This window comes from Ascaphus truei, chromosome 4 (assembly GCF_040206685.1).
Source record: "Ascaphus truei isolate aAscTru1 chromosome 4, aAscTru1.hap1, whole genome shotgun sequence".
Lineage (NCBI taxonomy): Eukaryota > Metazoa > Chordata > Amphibia > Anura > Ascaphidae > Ascaphus > Ascaphus truei.
Genome location: NC_134486.1, coordinates 34,091,330 through 34,106,770, shown reverse-complemented (window position 1 = coordinate 34,106,770; position 15,441 = coordinate 34,091,330). Strand labels below are relative to the sequence as shown.

The window sequence follows — 15,441 nt, the reverse complement described above, 5'->3', positions numbered from 1 at the left end:
ACCCTGTTACAGGACACATAATAAAGACACTGGGTCACGCTAAAAAAGTTTACTATTAGCGATAAATAATGGTTACAGCTACCCACCAGGCCTCGCATGGCCATAGCCCCTCACCGTGTTCCCAACACCGTGTTCATACCCTGTAGGTTATACCGTCCCCAAGGTGCTGAGGTGCTCTCGGACACTGAACCTTCCCAGTGTCCCCAAGATCCAACCCACCCAAATGTATGAGACAGCGCTGCCCCCACTAAACTGTTGAGTTGGTGCACTTGCTGGATAAAGGTACCTGCCGGGTGTGTCCACACCCGGGCGCGTAGTGATGCTGATGGGATCCACGGATCCAGTGACGATAACCGTGCAGCCTCCGCCTCTACGGTGGGTGGGTCCCGCATGGATTGTACCACCATATGCAGTGTTTCTTTGTTGTCAGTATCTGGTCCCAGATCACCTGTGAGCAGGAGACCGCCGTACCCTGTCTGTGTCCCTCACTCTAGTACTACAGGGCAGTGTCCCTATCCATGGGGCTGTCCCTGCAGCAACCACAAGCTGAGGGGCGGCAGGGCCTAGCTGGGGCCTAATGGGGGGTTTCTGGCCTAGGGCATGAGCCACAGAACCCTGAACACACAACCTACCCCTTCCTTGTCCCAGCTCCGACTGACTAGCGTGTCTTTTGACCGCAAAATGTATCCACTCAAGAAGGGGAATGCAGCAGCCCCATTGGCTGTGTGGGGCCATGTGTTTCTGCAGCCCCAATGGCTGCTGGGGGTTGTAGTTCCCGCGGAGTAGCTTTCCTATTAGCCACCTTGCGCGCTATTGTACAGCGCATATCCCAATTGGTAATGGCTGCCGGGCTCCTTCTGCGCATGCGTGAACCTCCACGTGTGTGCGCACACACGTCCAACATGGCGGCGCCCTTTACCGGGATCCCGGAGCCTCCAGCCAGCCCGTCGCCATCTCACACCTCTCCGCAATGTCACCCGCTGCAGCAGAGGTAAAGGGGACAAGGGGAAGACCTGGCTACATCTATAATGTCTATTTAGCTAATTTTACTTCAATTTAGGTAAAACATCTCAAATTGTCTGTGTGTCCTGCAATCCTCATACCCTGCTGTCTATTTAGCTAATTTTACTTCAATTTAGGTAAAACATCTCAAATTGTCTGTGTGGAAATCATCCCCCTATTGCCTTAATGTAATTCATCTTTCACACTTGTGCAAGACAACACCCACCTTTGAAAAACAATTTGGTTTAACTACCCTCACATGTGCTAATTATGTTTGTTGTACCAACCAGGTGACTTTCTAAATGTATATAAGTAAACTTACAACAGCCATTGCTGCTAGCAGCCTTTGCTCTTAAGCAGAAATGCTTTTAAGTAGAAATCTTTAAAGTAGTGGAAGTTTAAAAAGAAGTGGAAAAAGTGGACACCATCTACTGCTTCTGATTCCTGCATTTGAACTACGCTGGAAAGAAGGTTATCATCCCACACTGCACATCTCAACACATTACTATTGCTGTGATGCCACCTTTACTTTTTATATTTACTGTAACCTCACTTATTTTCAAATTATGCACTTCCTTCCACCAGCCTCATGTCTCTAACTCTATTCATATTTCGCCATCTCTCCTTACTTCACCACTTCTCAGTTCACATGAACTCCTCTCTTACCTGCGCCCTCTGTCACCACACAGTTATGCCGCCTGCACTAAAACACACCCCTACAAATCATCCTCACACATTCTCTTTCTGTCCATGCTTCTCCTCCTTGCTTCTGGGGATATCTCTCCCAATCCTGGTCCCTGCCTTATTTCTACTTGCTCTCGTCCTCGCCTTCCACATGCAACTTCTACTCCTTCTGGTGTCAACCCCTCTAACCTCATACCCATCCCCTGCCACCCTCCCTCCTCTCTCCCTTTCTCCTCTGCACTTTGGAATGCTCGCTCTCTTTCTAACAAGTTCCTCTCTGTGCATGACTTCTTTCTCTCTCACTCCCTGCTTCTCTTTGCTATAACTGAGACCTGGCTCACTCAGTCTGACTCTGCTCTGGAAGCTGCCCTCTCCTACGGTGGCCTTTCCTTCTCCCACACTCCACGCCCTGATGGCAGGGGTGGAGGCGTGGGGCTCCTGCTCTCCTCTCTCTGCCGTTACAGAACAATTTCTATTCCCCCCTCTCTTGCTTTTCCCTCCTTTGAGGCTCACACTGTCCAGATCTTCTCTCCTCTCCCGGTCCATGTGGCGGTCATCTATCGCCCACCTTCCTCTACTCATCCCCCTTCTGCCTTTCTCTCTCACTTTGAATCCTGGCTCTCTTTCTTTCTCTCCTCAGACTCCCCTGTTCTTCTCCTTGGGGACTTCAATTGCCACATTGATGACCCCTCTCTCCCTTGAGCTTCCCGCTTTCTTTCTCTAACCTCTTCTTTTGGCCTTCAACAGTGGACTGCAGCCAGCACCCACAAGGATGGCCACTACTTAGACCTGGTTTTCACTAAAAACTTCTCTCTCTCCGACTTCTCCATTTCCCCTTTTCCTCTCTCTGACCATCACCTCATCTCATTTTCTCTCTCTCGCTTCTCTCCATCTCCATCTCCATCTCGCCCTCGTTTTTGCAGAAACCTGCACTCTATTAACCTACCAGCTCTTGATTCCACTTTACGCTCCTCCCTCTCTTCTCTCAGTTCCGCTTCAGACCCTGACAACCTGGTCAGGAACTACAACTCTGCCTTATCTTCCTCTCTTGATCTTCATGCCCCACTTTCTCTCTGCCGTCCTCGCCCTTCTAACCCCAGACCCTGGCTAAACTCCCACACACGCATGCTGCGTTCCTCCACTCGTTCCTCTGAACGCCTCTGGAGGAAATCTCATACGCTCGCAGACTTCATTCACTACAAATTTATGCTATCCTGTTTCAACTCTGCCCTCTTTCAGGCTAAACAAACCTACTTTTCATCACTAATCAACACACACAAGTCTAACCCACGCCGTCTCTTTTCTGTCTTTGACTCTCTACTCAGACCACCCTCAGCTGCCTCCTCTTCTTCCTCCATCTCACCTCAGGACTTTGCTGACTTTTTTAAGAATAAGGTGGAGTCCATACGGCAGAACATCCCATCTGTTTCCTCCTCCCATCCCACAATGCTTCCCAACTCTCCTCCTGTCTTTCTTGACTCTTTTTCTGCTATCTCGGAGGAGGATGTATCACTGCTGATCTCCTCTTCTCCCTCTACCACTTGCCCTCTTGATCCCATTCCCTCCCATCTCCTAAAACCTCTTTCTCCTTCTATAATCCCTATGCTCACACAGATCTTTAACTCTTCCCTCTACTCTGGTACCTTTCCTTCATCCTTCAAGCATGCAACCGTTATACCATTACTCAAAAACAGCAAGCTTGACCCTACCTGTCCTTCTAACTATCGACCTGTCTCCCTCCTGCCTTTTGCCTCCAAACTCCTTGAACGTCTTGTATTCTCTCGATTGCTACACTTTCTCAACACCTATTCTGTACTAGACCCTCTACAATCTGGCTTCCGCACCGCTCACTCTACTGAAACAGCCCTCACTAAAATAACTGACGACCTCCACGCTGCCAAAGACAGAGGTCATTACACTCTGCTCATATTACTCGACCTCTCTGCAGCATTCGACACCGTGAACCACCCTCTTCTCCTTCACATTCTCCATACTCTTGGTATTCGGAACAAAGCTTTATCCTGGATCTCCTCTTACCTCTCCCATCGTACCTTCAGTGTCTCTTTTGCTAACACCTCCTCCTCCTCTATTGATCTCTCTGTGGGGGTACCCCAGGGCTCTGTCCTGGGACCCCTTCTCTTTTCTCTCTACACACTCTCTCTAGGTGACCTAATCACATCTTTTGGGTTTAAATATCACCTCTATGCTGACGACACACAAATTTACCTTTCAACCCCTGACCTTACACCTGCTATACAGACCAAAGTTTCTGAATGCCTCTCTGGAATATCATCCTGGATGGCCATCCGCCGACTGAAACTTAACATGGCAAAAACAGAGCTCCTTATACTACCTCCCAAACCTGGCCCTACTACATCCTTCCACATTGCTATTGGAAATACGATCATTCACCCAGTAGCCCAAGCACGCTGCCTAGGGGTCACACTTGATTCCTCTCTCTCATTCTCCTCTCATATTCAAAACGTTTCTAAAACTTGTCGCTTTTTCCTCCGCAATATCACAAAGATACGCCCTTTCCTCTGTTACTAAACTGCTAAAACTCTGACTCAGGCCCTCATTCTCTCCCGTCTTGATTACTGTAACCTCCTGCTGTCCAGCCTTCCTACCTCTCACCTGCCTCCCCTACAAAATATCCTAAACACTGCTGCCAGAATCACTCTACTCTTTCCTAAATCTGTCTCAGCGTCTCCCCTGCTGAAATCCCTCTCCTGGCTTCCGATTAAATCGCGTATCTCACACTCAATTCTATTGCTCACTTTTAAAGCTTTACATTCTTCTGCCCCTCATTACATCTCAGCCCTAATTTCTCGCTATGCACCATCACGACTCTTGCGTTCTTCTCAAGGATGTCTTCTTTCTACCCCCTTTGTATCTAAAGCCCTCTCCCGCCTTAAACCTTTCTCACTTTCTGCCCCACACCTCTGGAATGCTCTTCCCCTCAATACCCGACTAGCCCCCTCGCTATCCACCTTTAAGACCCACCTTAAGACACATCTGCTTAAAGAAGCATATGAGTAGCACTGGATAATCATGGACACATGACACAAAGCTTGGCCTCCTGCAGACGCACTTACTAGTATTCCCTCCTACTGTCTCTGTACGTTCTCCCTACCTACCAATTAGATTGTAAGCTCCTCGGAGCAGGGACTCCTTCCTTAATGTTACTTTTACAGTATGTCTGAAGCACTTATTCCCATGATGTGTTATTTATATTTGTTATTTAAATGACATGTATTACTACTGTGAAGCGCTATGTACATTTTATGGCGCTATACAAATAAAGACATACATACATACATACATAATAGTAATAATCCTCTCAGAAAAGGTCACTACTGGCCAAAAATGCCCTGGCTGGGTTACCTTGGCTTTGCCTTGGACCTTCAACTCTTCCAGCCAGGACATTATTGGCCAGTAATGCCCTGTTCTTCTGGGATTGTTATTGAATTATTTCTTAGAGTGAATATATGTAATTCTTGGTCATTGTTTATTATCAGAGGTCAGAAACTCGTATGACCATTTTTGTAGGGTTCTGCGTTAATTTGTATAATAGTTCCACTGGTTTTTCCACTTGGCAGACAGTACTGAAGCTCCATTGGTTGAAACATGGAAACTTTAGATCAGGGGTGCACAAAATGGTGATTTTTCAGGGGAGGCAAGGGCGGTTACAGAGCCCCTCATTCTTCCCCATTAAAATTAAATGCCGAGTGATCGCGTGAGGCCTCTAGAACCTTAACTTACCTTGTTTTAGCCGGCGTCTGGAAACATCTCCATGGCATCGCAACGTCAAATGACGCCGCGGGATCATGCAGCGTGACGTCAGATGTGCATTGCCATAGCAACTCGAAGTGAAATGACGCCGCAGGTCACGTGACTTCACATGACCCTGCACGTCATGTGACGTTGCACTGAGCGAAGGGGGGGTGGGGCGCGAGCACCAGGGGACAAGCGGCAGGGGGGCGCAGGAGCAAAAGTTTGCACACCCCTTCTTTAGATAACCATTGCAGAATACTGACAAATTGATGATGGTAATAATAATAATAATACATTTTAATGGCAAATCAAACTTCAAGTTGAAACAATATTTCCATTACATTTTATACTCACTTATTCTATAACACATATATTACTATATTCTGCTACACTTTCTTGTATGCGAAATTGATATAACAGTTTACTCATAGCATATGTACATAATTAAACTACCTGCACTATGCAAAGCAGCTTGTCTGTCAACCAAGTCTTACAGGGAGCAGAGATTGCACAATTAAAGTAGACTCCTACTTGTAGTATGAGTGTTATTGCTGGCACAAAAATCATTCATTTTGAGGAAAGTCATTTGCAGAGAATAATTGTTTAGATCCAAACCTAATGATGCAAACAAAACAAATGAGAAAACCATAGCCTAACTGATCTATGGGCTATCAATCAGAAGAGAGACCCTGTGGCATTACTCCAACTTGCAAACAATAAACTCAATACAGAGTTTGAAAATCCTTCAATATTACCTCACGTTGATGGGGGAGGTGTCAAGATCAGGTCAAGCAGCATTAAAGATGCTCAAAAAAGTAAGAAAAATGAGTCAAGTAAACGTAGATATAAATATATTATATAGCATGTTTCCCCAGATATTTTTTGTCATTGTTTATTAATGACAAAAGTAAAACCTGATACATTATTAATGGTAGGACCATATGTTAACCAATAGTATTGCAGTCTATTATGTAGTTTCAGATTTGCAGAACATACTGTACACGACTTAGGATTTATTCCTGTATTAGGCGGGGCAAAGGGTGAGTAAGCACCATCCACCCACTTTTATGGATCATGTGTCCACAGATCTGAGGATGTACTTGACAGATGATACTTGCATGTATAGGAATCTTTCATACAATTGTTTGTGATATAAAGTAGTGGTAGCAATTTATCAATGTCTTCTGGCTGGAAAAGTGGGCATAAAAACTGTACCAGATGAAAAAAGTATCACTTTGCTTTCGATGGTAATTTTTGTATTACTTCGGTCTGAGTTTTGGAGCCTGTGATGTTGACAGTCCTTTTGCTTTTGTGCCGTAGAGCTGAGAGTCAGAAATTGGGTAGCAATGGCTATAAAGCCATGGGATATGCACGGTTCATATTATTTTATCTTCAAGAAAGAAAAAAGCAAACAGAGATCATCTTAAACTGAATATAACGTCGTCGTCATCATCATCGCCATCAACATTTTTTAAAGTAAATATATGCCTTCCCTTAAGGAACCATCACAATACGTACATAAATACAATTATTTTGTTACACATGAGACAGACAGGCAACCCCAGAATTATTGTTATTATCATTTATAACACGCCAACATATTCTGTAGTGCTGTACAATAGGGTTGGAGGACAAAAACAATAAAATAACAACCATAAAGTTACATTGTTACAGTAGGTAAGGAGAACCCTGCCCCAAGAAGGTTAGAATCTATAAGGAAGGGCAAGTGGAAACATAAGGTATAGGGGGGTACATTAAGTGAACAGAGGTTATACATTCACTTTACAGACATTTCATGGTCTGTTAGAGATAATAAATGGTTATGGGAATTGTAACAGAGCATCATTAACATCAGCTACCGGCAGCAAGTGTCTGCCACCCTTTGGCTGCCACCCTTTGGGGAGACTCGTGTGGTCTCATATCAAAGAATTCTGAGGTGCAGATAGCAGCTGGAAGCAAACAGACCCTCACAGCAAAAATGCCGGGGGGGGGGGGGGCAGAATGTGACGATCTCCAGGTTTTTCAAGCTGTGCCTGTCCTTTCTTGATTAAGTTAACCCTGTCCACGCTGGCTTAGTTGCTGTAGAGAAGACGATCCTGGCTCTCAGTCTTAGCAAAATGAAGATTTAATCACAGCCAAAAGGTCCAACGTTTCCACGGCACATGCAGCATCTTTCTCAAGGTGAGGGCTATGATTACTACATAAATACACACACACACACACACACACACACACATATATATATATATATATGCAAATGTAAATACAACTGTATGCTCATCTGCATGTCTTAGGCATTTCTGCAACCCCGCCTTTCCCCATTATCACCCAGCACACAGCACTTCCACTGCAGCAAGGGATTCTGGGAAATGACATGCAAATGAGCACACAGGGCTGGCTTAGTTCACAGGAGCAGTGAAGGGGAAGAATTTACTTTTTTTATTTTATAAAAATGTTTTACCAGGAAGTAATACATTGAGAGTTACCTCTCATTGTCAAGTATGTACTGGGCACAGAGTCATAACAATACATGGTTACATTAAAAGAACAGAGGTTATACAGTCAATTCACAGCCATTTCATAGACAGATAGAGTTAGAAAATTGGGTAACAGGGAATAAAGGGCTTGTGAGTTTCAGATTGAAGCATGGTGGGGAGACCCTCTTAGGGGAGACTCATGTGGGCTCAGATCAAACGTAGTGTAATTAATATAAACTTTCCAAGGTTCCCCGCAAGTATGTTGGAATTTAGAGTAGGAGTATCTTAGGAAGTTAGTAAATGTTCCCATTAACATAACATGCAATAAAATGTCAGATTTTATTTTTTATATGGGAAAGAAGTGTTCAGATGACAAGTTCCATAATGCGAAACCCAGTGATTTAGAGTGGCGCTTTAACACAGTGCAGGTGGTCTAAAAAAATTATAAATACAAGTGGTGAAACTGAAAAAACTCTCAACCTTCCAGGGAATATACACTGATTCCCTCACAAAACGTATGGATCCAGGGGGAGGGAAGGGAGCAGGATCGTCAGGAACACCCAGAAAGAAACATATAAATACAGATCATGGTGTGGTATGAAAATACATATGAGTCAGAAATCCGGAAATACTTGGCTCTTATGAATAACCTACTTACAAGATGTAAGATTTAAACCAGCGTTTGTACAGGTAAAGATGAATATACTGGCTCTTCTATTTGGGATCGCAGACTGCAGCAGACTGGTAGTTTAAATGGTATGCCTGCTGGGACCTTCACTTTCACAGTACAGCAATCGCATTCGTTCAGAGAAGAGAGGAAAACATAGGGTTTCACCAGGTAACACCAATTTTATCGTAGTAGCATAAAAGATATGTACTCACAATATATAATGTGAACACAGTCACATAAAGGTATCTTTTAGGGCAGCGGCGGCTTGGCAGATGGAAAAAACGAAAAGGTCCTCCACTCCACTCAAACTTCCCTCCGCGAGGGTGCCCCCTCGTCCGGTGCCGATGGATGGCGTCTGTCGTCACTTCCTGGCCTGGTGGTGACGACTTCCGGTACGGGCGGGAAGATCGGAGGGTTGGAGGGCTCGCCTAACCGTAGCTGCACCTCTGGGGTAGGAGCAGGTTGACAGACTGCTTCCTTCCTTGATTCGGCTCAACGCGTTTCACTGCATCCGCAGCTTCCTCAGGAGCAATGATTGTGTCCCATAATGGGTGTTACTTAAATAGCATCTTCAATTAGGACACTAATTGAAAAAACACTTGATTACATTACGCACAGATTCTCCCACATGGGTACACAATACTGTGGTCCAAAAATTACGGCGCATATAAATACACATATTAATTTTATTCACACTCATATGAGAGGTTCTAAAAGTTAAAATATAAATTAAAACATATTATAAAAACTAAAAATCATCATTAAAACTCGGATAGTTGATAATTATTAGAGAAGGTCCATACATAGAGGGAGAGAGAGAGAACATAGATTAGCAAAGTAAATGCAGTGTATATAAAATCAGATAACAGCATATATATATATAAAATTAATAAAATTTCAATTAAATTAGATTATTTACATATATCAAGATAATTAAAGTGCAAGTGCAATATTTAGAGGAAAGGTGCAATCTCAAAATCCACATTAAGACCGTTAGGTGTCAGTGTATTTAGTTTATGTACCCAGTACATCTCCCTTCTACTTAAGTCTAGATTTCTATCCCTTCCTCTCCAATGTTGTACTACATGCTCAATTGCAGTGAATTTTAATCCTGCTGTATTGGAGTTGTGGAATATAGAAAAGTGCTTAGAGACATTATGGGACTGGATACTTCTTCTGATATTGCTCAGGTGTTCTAAGATGCGTATCTTAATTGCTCTTGTGGTTTTACCCACATATTGTAGCCCACATGGGCATTCGAGGAGGTAAATTATGTAATTTGAAGTACAATTCATATATTGTTTTATTTTATATTCTTCATTTTTATTGTTACTCATGAATTTCTTTTTTTCTTGGTTTTTGTGTCCGCAGGCTTTGCAAGAACTACAACCATAGAAACCCTCCAATTTTTGGAGCCATCCATCTTTCTTTGTTTCCAATTTTTTTTTAAAGCACTTGGAGCTATCATTCCCTTCAGGTTTTTTGCTTTTTTGAAGATAACCTTGGGGTGCTGTGGCATATTGTCTTTCAGGATAGGGTCATTTAATAAAACATGCCAGTGTTTATTAATAATTTTCTTGATATTGTTTGACTCTTTATTAAAAGAAGTTAAAAATGCAGTGTCGAAATTTATATTAGGAGTTTTGTCTTTATTTTTAGGTACTATTAAGTCCTGTCTATTTAGACAGTTAGCCTTGTCAAATGCTGCATCCAGGAGGTCTGTCTTATAGTGTTTCTCAACAAAGCGTTCTTTTAGTATGTTACACTGATCATTAAATACTACTGTATCAGTGCAATTACGACGCATCCTTCTGAACTGATTATATGGGACATTGTCCATCCATAAATTCTGGTGACAGCTTGTACGTAAGATGTAATTATTACTGTTCACTTCCTTAAAATAGGACCTAGTTTTTAACGTACCATTCTCTATATAGATAGTAAGATCTAAATAATTAAGGGTGGTTTTACTTGTAACAGAGGTGAATTGTAGATTGTAATTATTTATGTTTATACTTGACAAAAAGGAGTCCAAATTCTCCTGGGTGCCTCCCCAAATTAAAATGACATCATCGATGTAGCGCCGCCATAGGACAAGGTCCGCCCCCAGGACGCCACCGGGCCATATGTGATGTTCCTCCCAGAGTCCCATGAAAAGATTGGCGTAACTGGGAGCAAACCTCGTTCCCATGGCGGTACCACATCTCTGAATGTAAAAATTGTTATCAAACCAAAAATAATTTTTATCAAGTATAAAACATATACTGTCAAGAATGAATTGGACTTGTTGATCACTCATATCTTGGTCTTGTTTGAGAAAGAAGTTTACTGCTTCACATCCTAGGTTTTTCTCTATAGACGTGTACAGAGATGCGACATCTATAGTAGCCATAATGAACTTATCATTCCAAATGATACTCTCTAATAAATGTAACACATCTGTGGTATCTTTCAGATATGATTTAAGATTTTTAACATGGTTTTGTAGGAAGGTATCAATATAAGCCGACAAATTTGATGTCAATGAATTAATACCGGAAATAATCGGTCTTCCGGGAGGTTGTTGCATACATTTGTGGACTTTAGGCAATATATAGAATATCGGTAGTTGGGGATACTCATTGAACAAGAATTTATACTCATTTTCATTGAGTATACCCAATTCCTTACCCCTGTCTAGAAGTGTTTTTAGGTCGTTTGTAAAGGTAATAGTTGGATTATGTTTTAGAATTTCATAGGTCTTTTTGTCTCCTAAGAGGCGGTTGGCTTCCTTAGAAGAGATTATCTCAATGAGAGAGTACCTCAAAGAGAGAGGGAACAGGCATTGGAAAGGGAAAGACGTAGGGAGAGAGAAATAATTAGGGAAAAAGAACAGAGAAGAGAGAGAGAATATAAGGAAAGAGAACTACAAAGAGAAAAAGAACAAAGAAGAGTAAGAGAATATAAAGAAAGAGAGTTATATAGAGAGAAAGAATTACAGAGAGAAAAAGAGATTTCAAAAGAGAGAGAAGCAAAAAGGTATAGGGAACAAAAAGAGAAGGACAAAGAGAGAGATAAGAAAGAGCGTGAATATCAAAAAGAGAAAGAACTAAAAAGAGAAAGAGATCTAAGAAAGGATAGAGAAGATAGAAAAAGAGAAAGAGAGAGATATGATTCTGCTAAATATGCAAAAGCTAGTAGATCTCGTTCACCTATTGGAACAATGGGGACTAGCGATCTCCTAGATATAAGCATTTGGGAAACAAAAAACCCATTCACTCCCCTCTTAGAGAAAGAAGAGGGGAGCAATTACCCCAAAGGGGAAAGAGACAGAGAGGAAAACGGGGGGGGAAGAAAGAAAATAGTGAGAAAATCCCACCCCGATACAACTAAAAACATTTTTAATCTCAGTAATGTAGAATTAACATCCTCACAATTAAGTGTCATTTCCAAGGGCTTGTCCTTTGCTCCAACTTGTGGCCCAAATAATTTCGAACTCTTTGTGGACGCAAATAAATATATTAGAAAATTAACAGTTAAAAGATTTTTCCTAAGTAGAAATGTTGAGTCAAGGATGAGCAATCCTAAACAACTTATTGAGACAGAAAATGACACAATTAAACACACGAGTTTTAGAAATAAATCTACTTTTAATCCCACCCATTGTAAGGGTAATCATATAGAGGTTTTTTATAATCTAATCGTTAAAGAATTCGAAGAACTCTCAAAAAATAATAAATCAAAAATGAGGAATAATATGAATAAAGAAGAGAGAGCTGCCTTAGAAGAAATAACAAATAACACCAATATAGTTATTAAACAGGCTGACAAAGGAGGAGGGGTAGTGATCCAAAATAGAGATGACTACCTAAAGGAAGCCAACCGCCTCTTAGGAGACAAAAAGACCTATGAAATTCTAAAACATAATCCAACTATTACCTTTACAAACGACCTAAAAACACTTCTAGACAGGGGTAAGGAATTGGGTATACTCAATGAAAATGAGTATAAATTCTTGTTCAATGAGTATCCCCAACTACCGATATTCTATATATTGCCTAAAGTCCACAAATGTATGCAACAACCTCCCGGAAGACCGATTATTTCCGGTATTAATTCATTGACATCAAATTTGTCGGCTTATATTGATACCTTCCTACAAAACCATGTTAAAAATCTTAAATCATATCTGAAAGATACCACAGATGTGTTACATTTATTAGAGAGTATCATTTGGAATGATAAGTTCATTATGGCTACTATAGATGTCGCATCTCTGTACACGTCTATAGAGAAAAACCTAGGATGTGAAGCAGTAAACTTCTTTCTCAAACAAGACCAAGATATGAGTGATCAACAAGTCCAATTCATTCTTGACAGTATATGTTTTATACTTGATAAAAATTATTTTTGGTTTGATAACAATTTTTACATTCAGAGATGTGGTACCGCCATGGGAACGAGGTTTGCTCCCAGTTACGCCAATCTTTTCATGGGACTCTGGGAGGAACATCACATATGGCCCGGTGGCGTCCTGGGGGCGGACCTTGTCCTATGGCGGCGCTACATCGATGATGTCATTTTAATTTGGGGAGGCACCCAGGAGAATTTGGACTCCTTTTTGTCAAGTATAAACATAAATAATTACAATCTACAATTCACCTCTGTTACAAGTAAAACCACCCTTAATTATTTAGATCTTACTATCTATATAGAGAATGGTACGTTAAAAACTAGGTCCTATTTTAAGGAAGTGGACAGTAATAATTACATCTTACGTACAAGCTGTCACCAGAATTTATGGATGGACAATGTCCCATATAATCAGTTCAGAAGGATGCGTCGTAATTGCACTGATACAGTAGTATTTAATGATCAGTGTAACATACTAAAAGAACGCTTTGTTGAGAAACACTATAAGACAGACCTCCTGGACGCAGCATTTGACAAGGCTAACTGTCTAAATAGACAGGACTTAATAGTACCTAAAAATAAAGACAAAACTCCTAATATAAATTTCGACACAGCATTTTTAACTTCTTTTAATAAAGAGTCAAACAATATCAAGAAAATTATTAATAAACACTGGCATGTTTTATTAAATGACCCTATCCTGAAAGACAATATGCCACAGCACCCCAAGGTTATCTTCAAAAAAGCAAAAAACCTGAAGGGAATGATAGCTCCAAGTGCTTTAAAAAAATTGGAAACAAAGAAAGATGGATGGCTCCAAAAATTGGAGGGTTTCTATGGTTGTAGTTCTTGCAAAGCCTGCGGACACAAAAACCAAGAAAAAAAGAAATTCATGAGTAACAATAAAAATGAAGAATATAAAATAAAACAATATATGAATTGTACTTCAAATTACATAATTTACCTCCTCGAATGCCCATGTGGGCTACAATATGTGGGTAAAACCACAAGAGCAATTAAGATACGCATCTTAGAACACCTGAGCAATATCAGAAGAAGTATCCAGTCCCATAATGTCTCTAAGCACTTTTCTATATTCCACAACTCCAATACAGCAGGATTAAAATTCACTGCAATTGAGCATGTAGTACAACATTGGAGAGGAAGGGATAGAAATCTAGACTTAAGTAGAAGGGAGATGTACTGGGTACATAAACTAAATACACTGACACCTAACGGTCTTAATGTGGATTTTGAGATTGCACCTTTCCTCTAAATATTGCACTTGCACTTTAATTATCTTGATATATGTAAATAATCTAATTTAATTGAAATTTTATTAATTTTATATATATATATGCTGTTATCTGATTTTATATACACTGCATTTACTTTGCTAATCTATGTTCTCTCTCTCTCCCTCTATGTATGGACCTTCTCTAATAATTATCAACTATCCGAGTTTTAATGATGATTTTTAGTTTTTATAATATGTTTTAATTTATATTTTACCTTTTAGAACCTCTCATATGAGAGTGAATAAAATTAATATGTGTATTTATATGCGCCGTAATTTTTGGACCACAGTATTGTGTACCCATGTGGGAGAATCTGTGCGTAATGTAATCAAGTGTTTTTTCAATTAGTGTCCTAATTGAAGATGCTATTTAAGTAACACCCATTATGGGACACAATCATTGCTCCTGAGGAAGCTGCGGATGCAGTGAAACGCGTTGAGCCGAATCAAGGAAGGAAGCAGTCTGTCAACCTGCTCCTACCCCAGAGGTGCAGCTACGGTTAGGCGAGCCCTCCAACCCTCCGATCTTCCCGCCCGTACCGGAAGTCGTCACCACCAGGCCAGGAAGTGACGACAGACGCCATCCATCGGCACCGGACGAGGGGGCACCCTCGCGGAGGGAAGTTTGAGTGGAGTGGAGGACCTTTTCGTTTTTTCCATCTGCCAAGCCGCCGCTGCCCTAAAAGATACCTTTATGTGACTGTGTTCACATTATATATTGTGAGTACATATCTTTTATGCTACTACGATAAAATTGGTGTTACCTGGTGAAACCCTATGTTTTCCTCTCTTCTCTGAACGAATGCGATTGCTGTACTGTGAAAGTGAAGGTCCCAGCAGGCATACCATTTAAACTACCAGTCTGCTGCAGTCTGCGATCCCAAATAGAAGAGCCAGTATATTCATCTTTACCTGTACAAACGCTGGTTTAAATCTTACATCTTGTAAGTAGGTTATTCATAAGAGCCAAGTATTTCCGGATTTCTGACTCATATGTATTTTCATACCACACCATGATCTGAATTTATATGTTTCTTTCTGGGTGTTCCTGACGATCCTGCTCCCTTCCCTCCCCCTGGATCCATAAGTTCCATAATGCGACTGTATTATTAATAGTGATAGGTGAGTTTGTAGGAGCAAAATCC

The 15,441-nt window shown here is 41.2% G+C and overlaps 1 protein-coding gene across 1 annotated transcript in view; it reads left to right on the top strand.

The window, feature by feature from the left end:
• LOC142492246 (uncharacterized) overlaps positions 1-6,892 on the top strand; it is a 36,462-nt gene extending 29,570 nt beyond the window's left edge. Inside the window, exon 7 of the mRNA XM_075594917.1 lies at positions 6,781-6,892. Within this exon, the coding sequence (XP_075451032.1) occupies positions 6,781-6,892 (112 nt within the window). The remainder of the gene's footprint in view (positions 1-6,780) is intronic.
• The last annotated feature ends 8,549 nt before the right edge of the window (positions 6,893-15,441 follow it).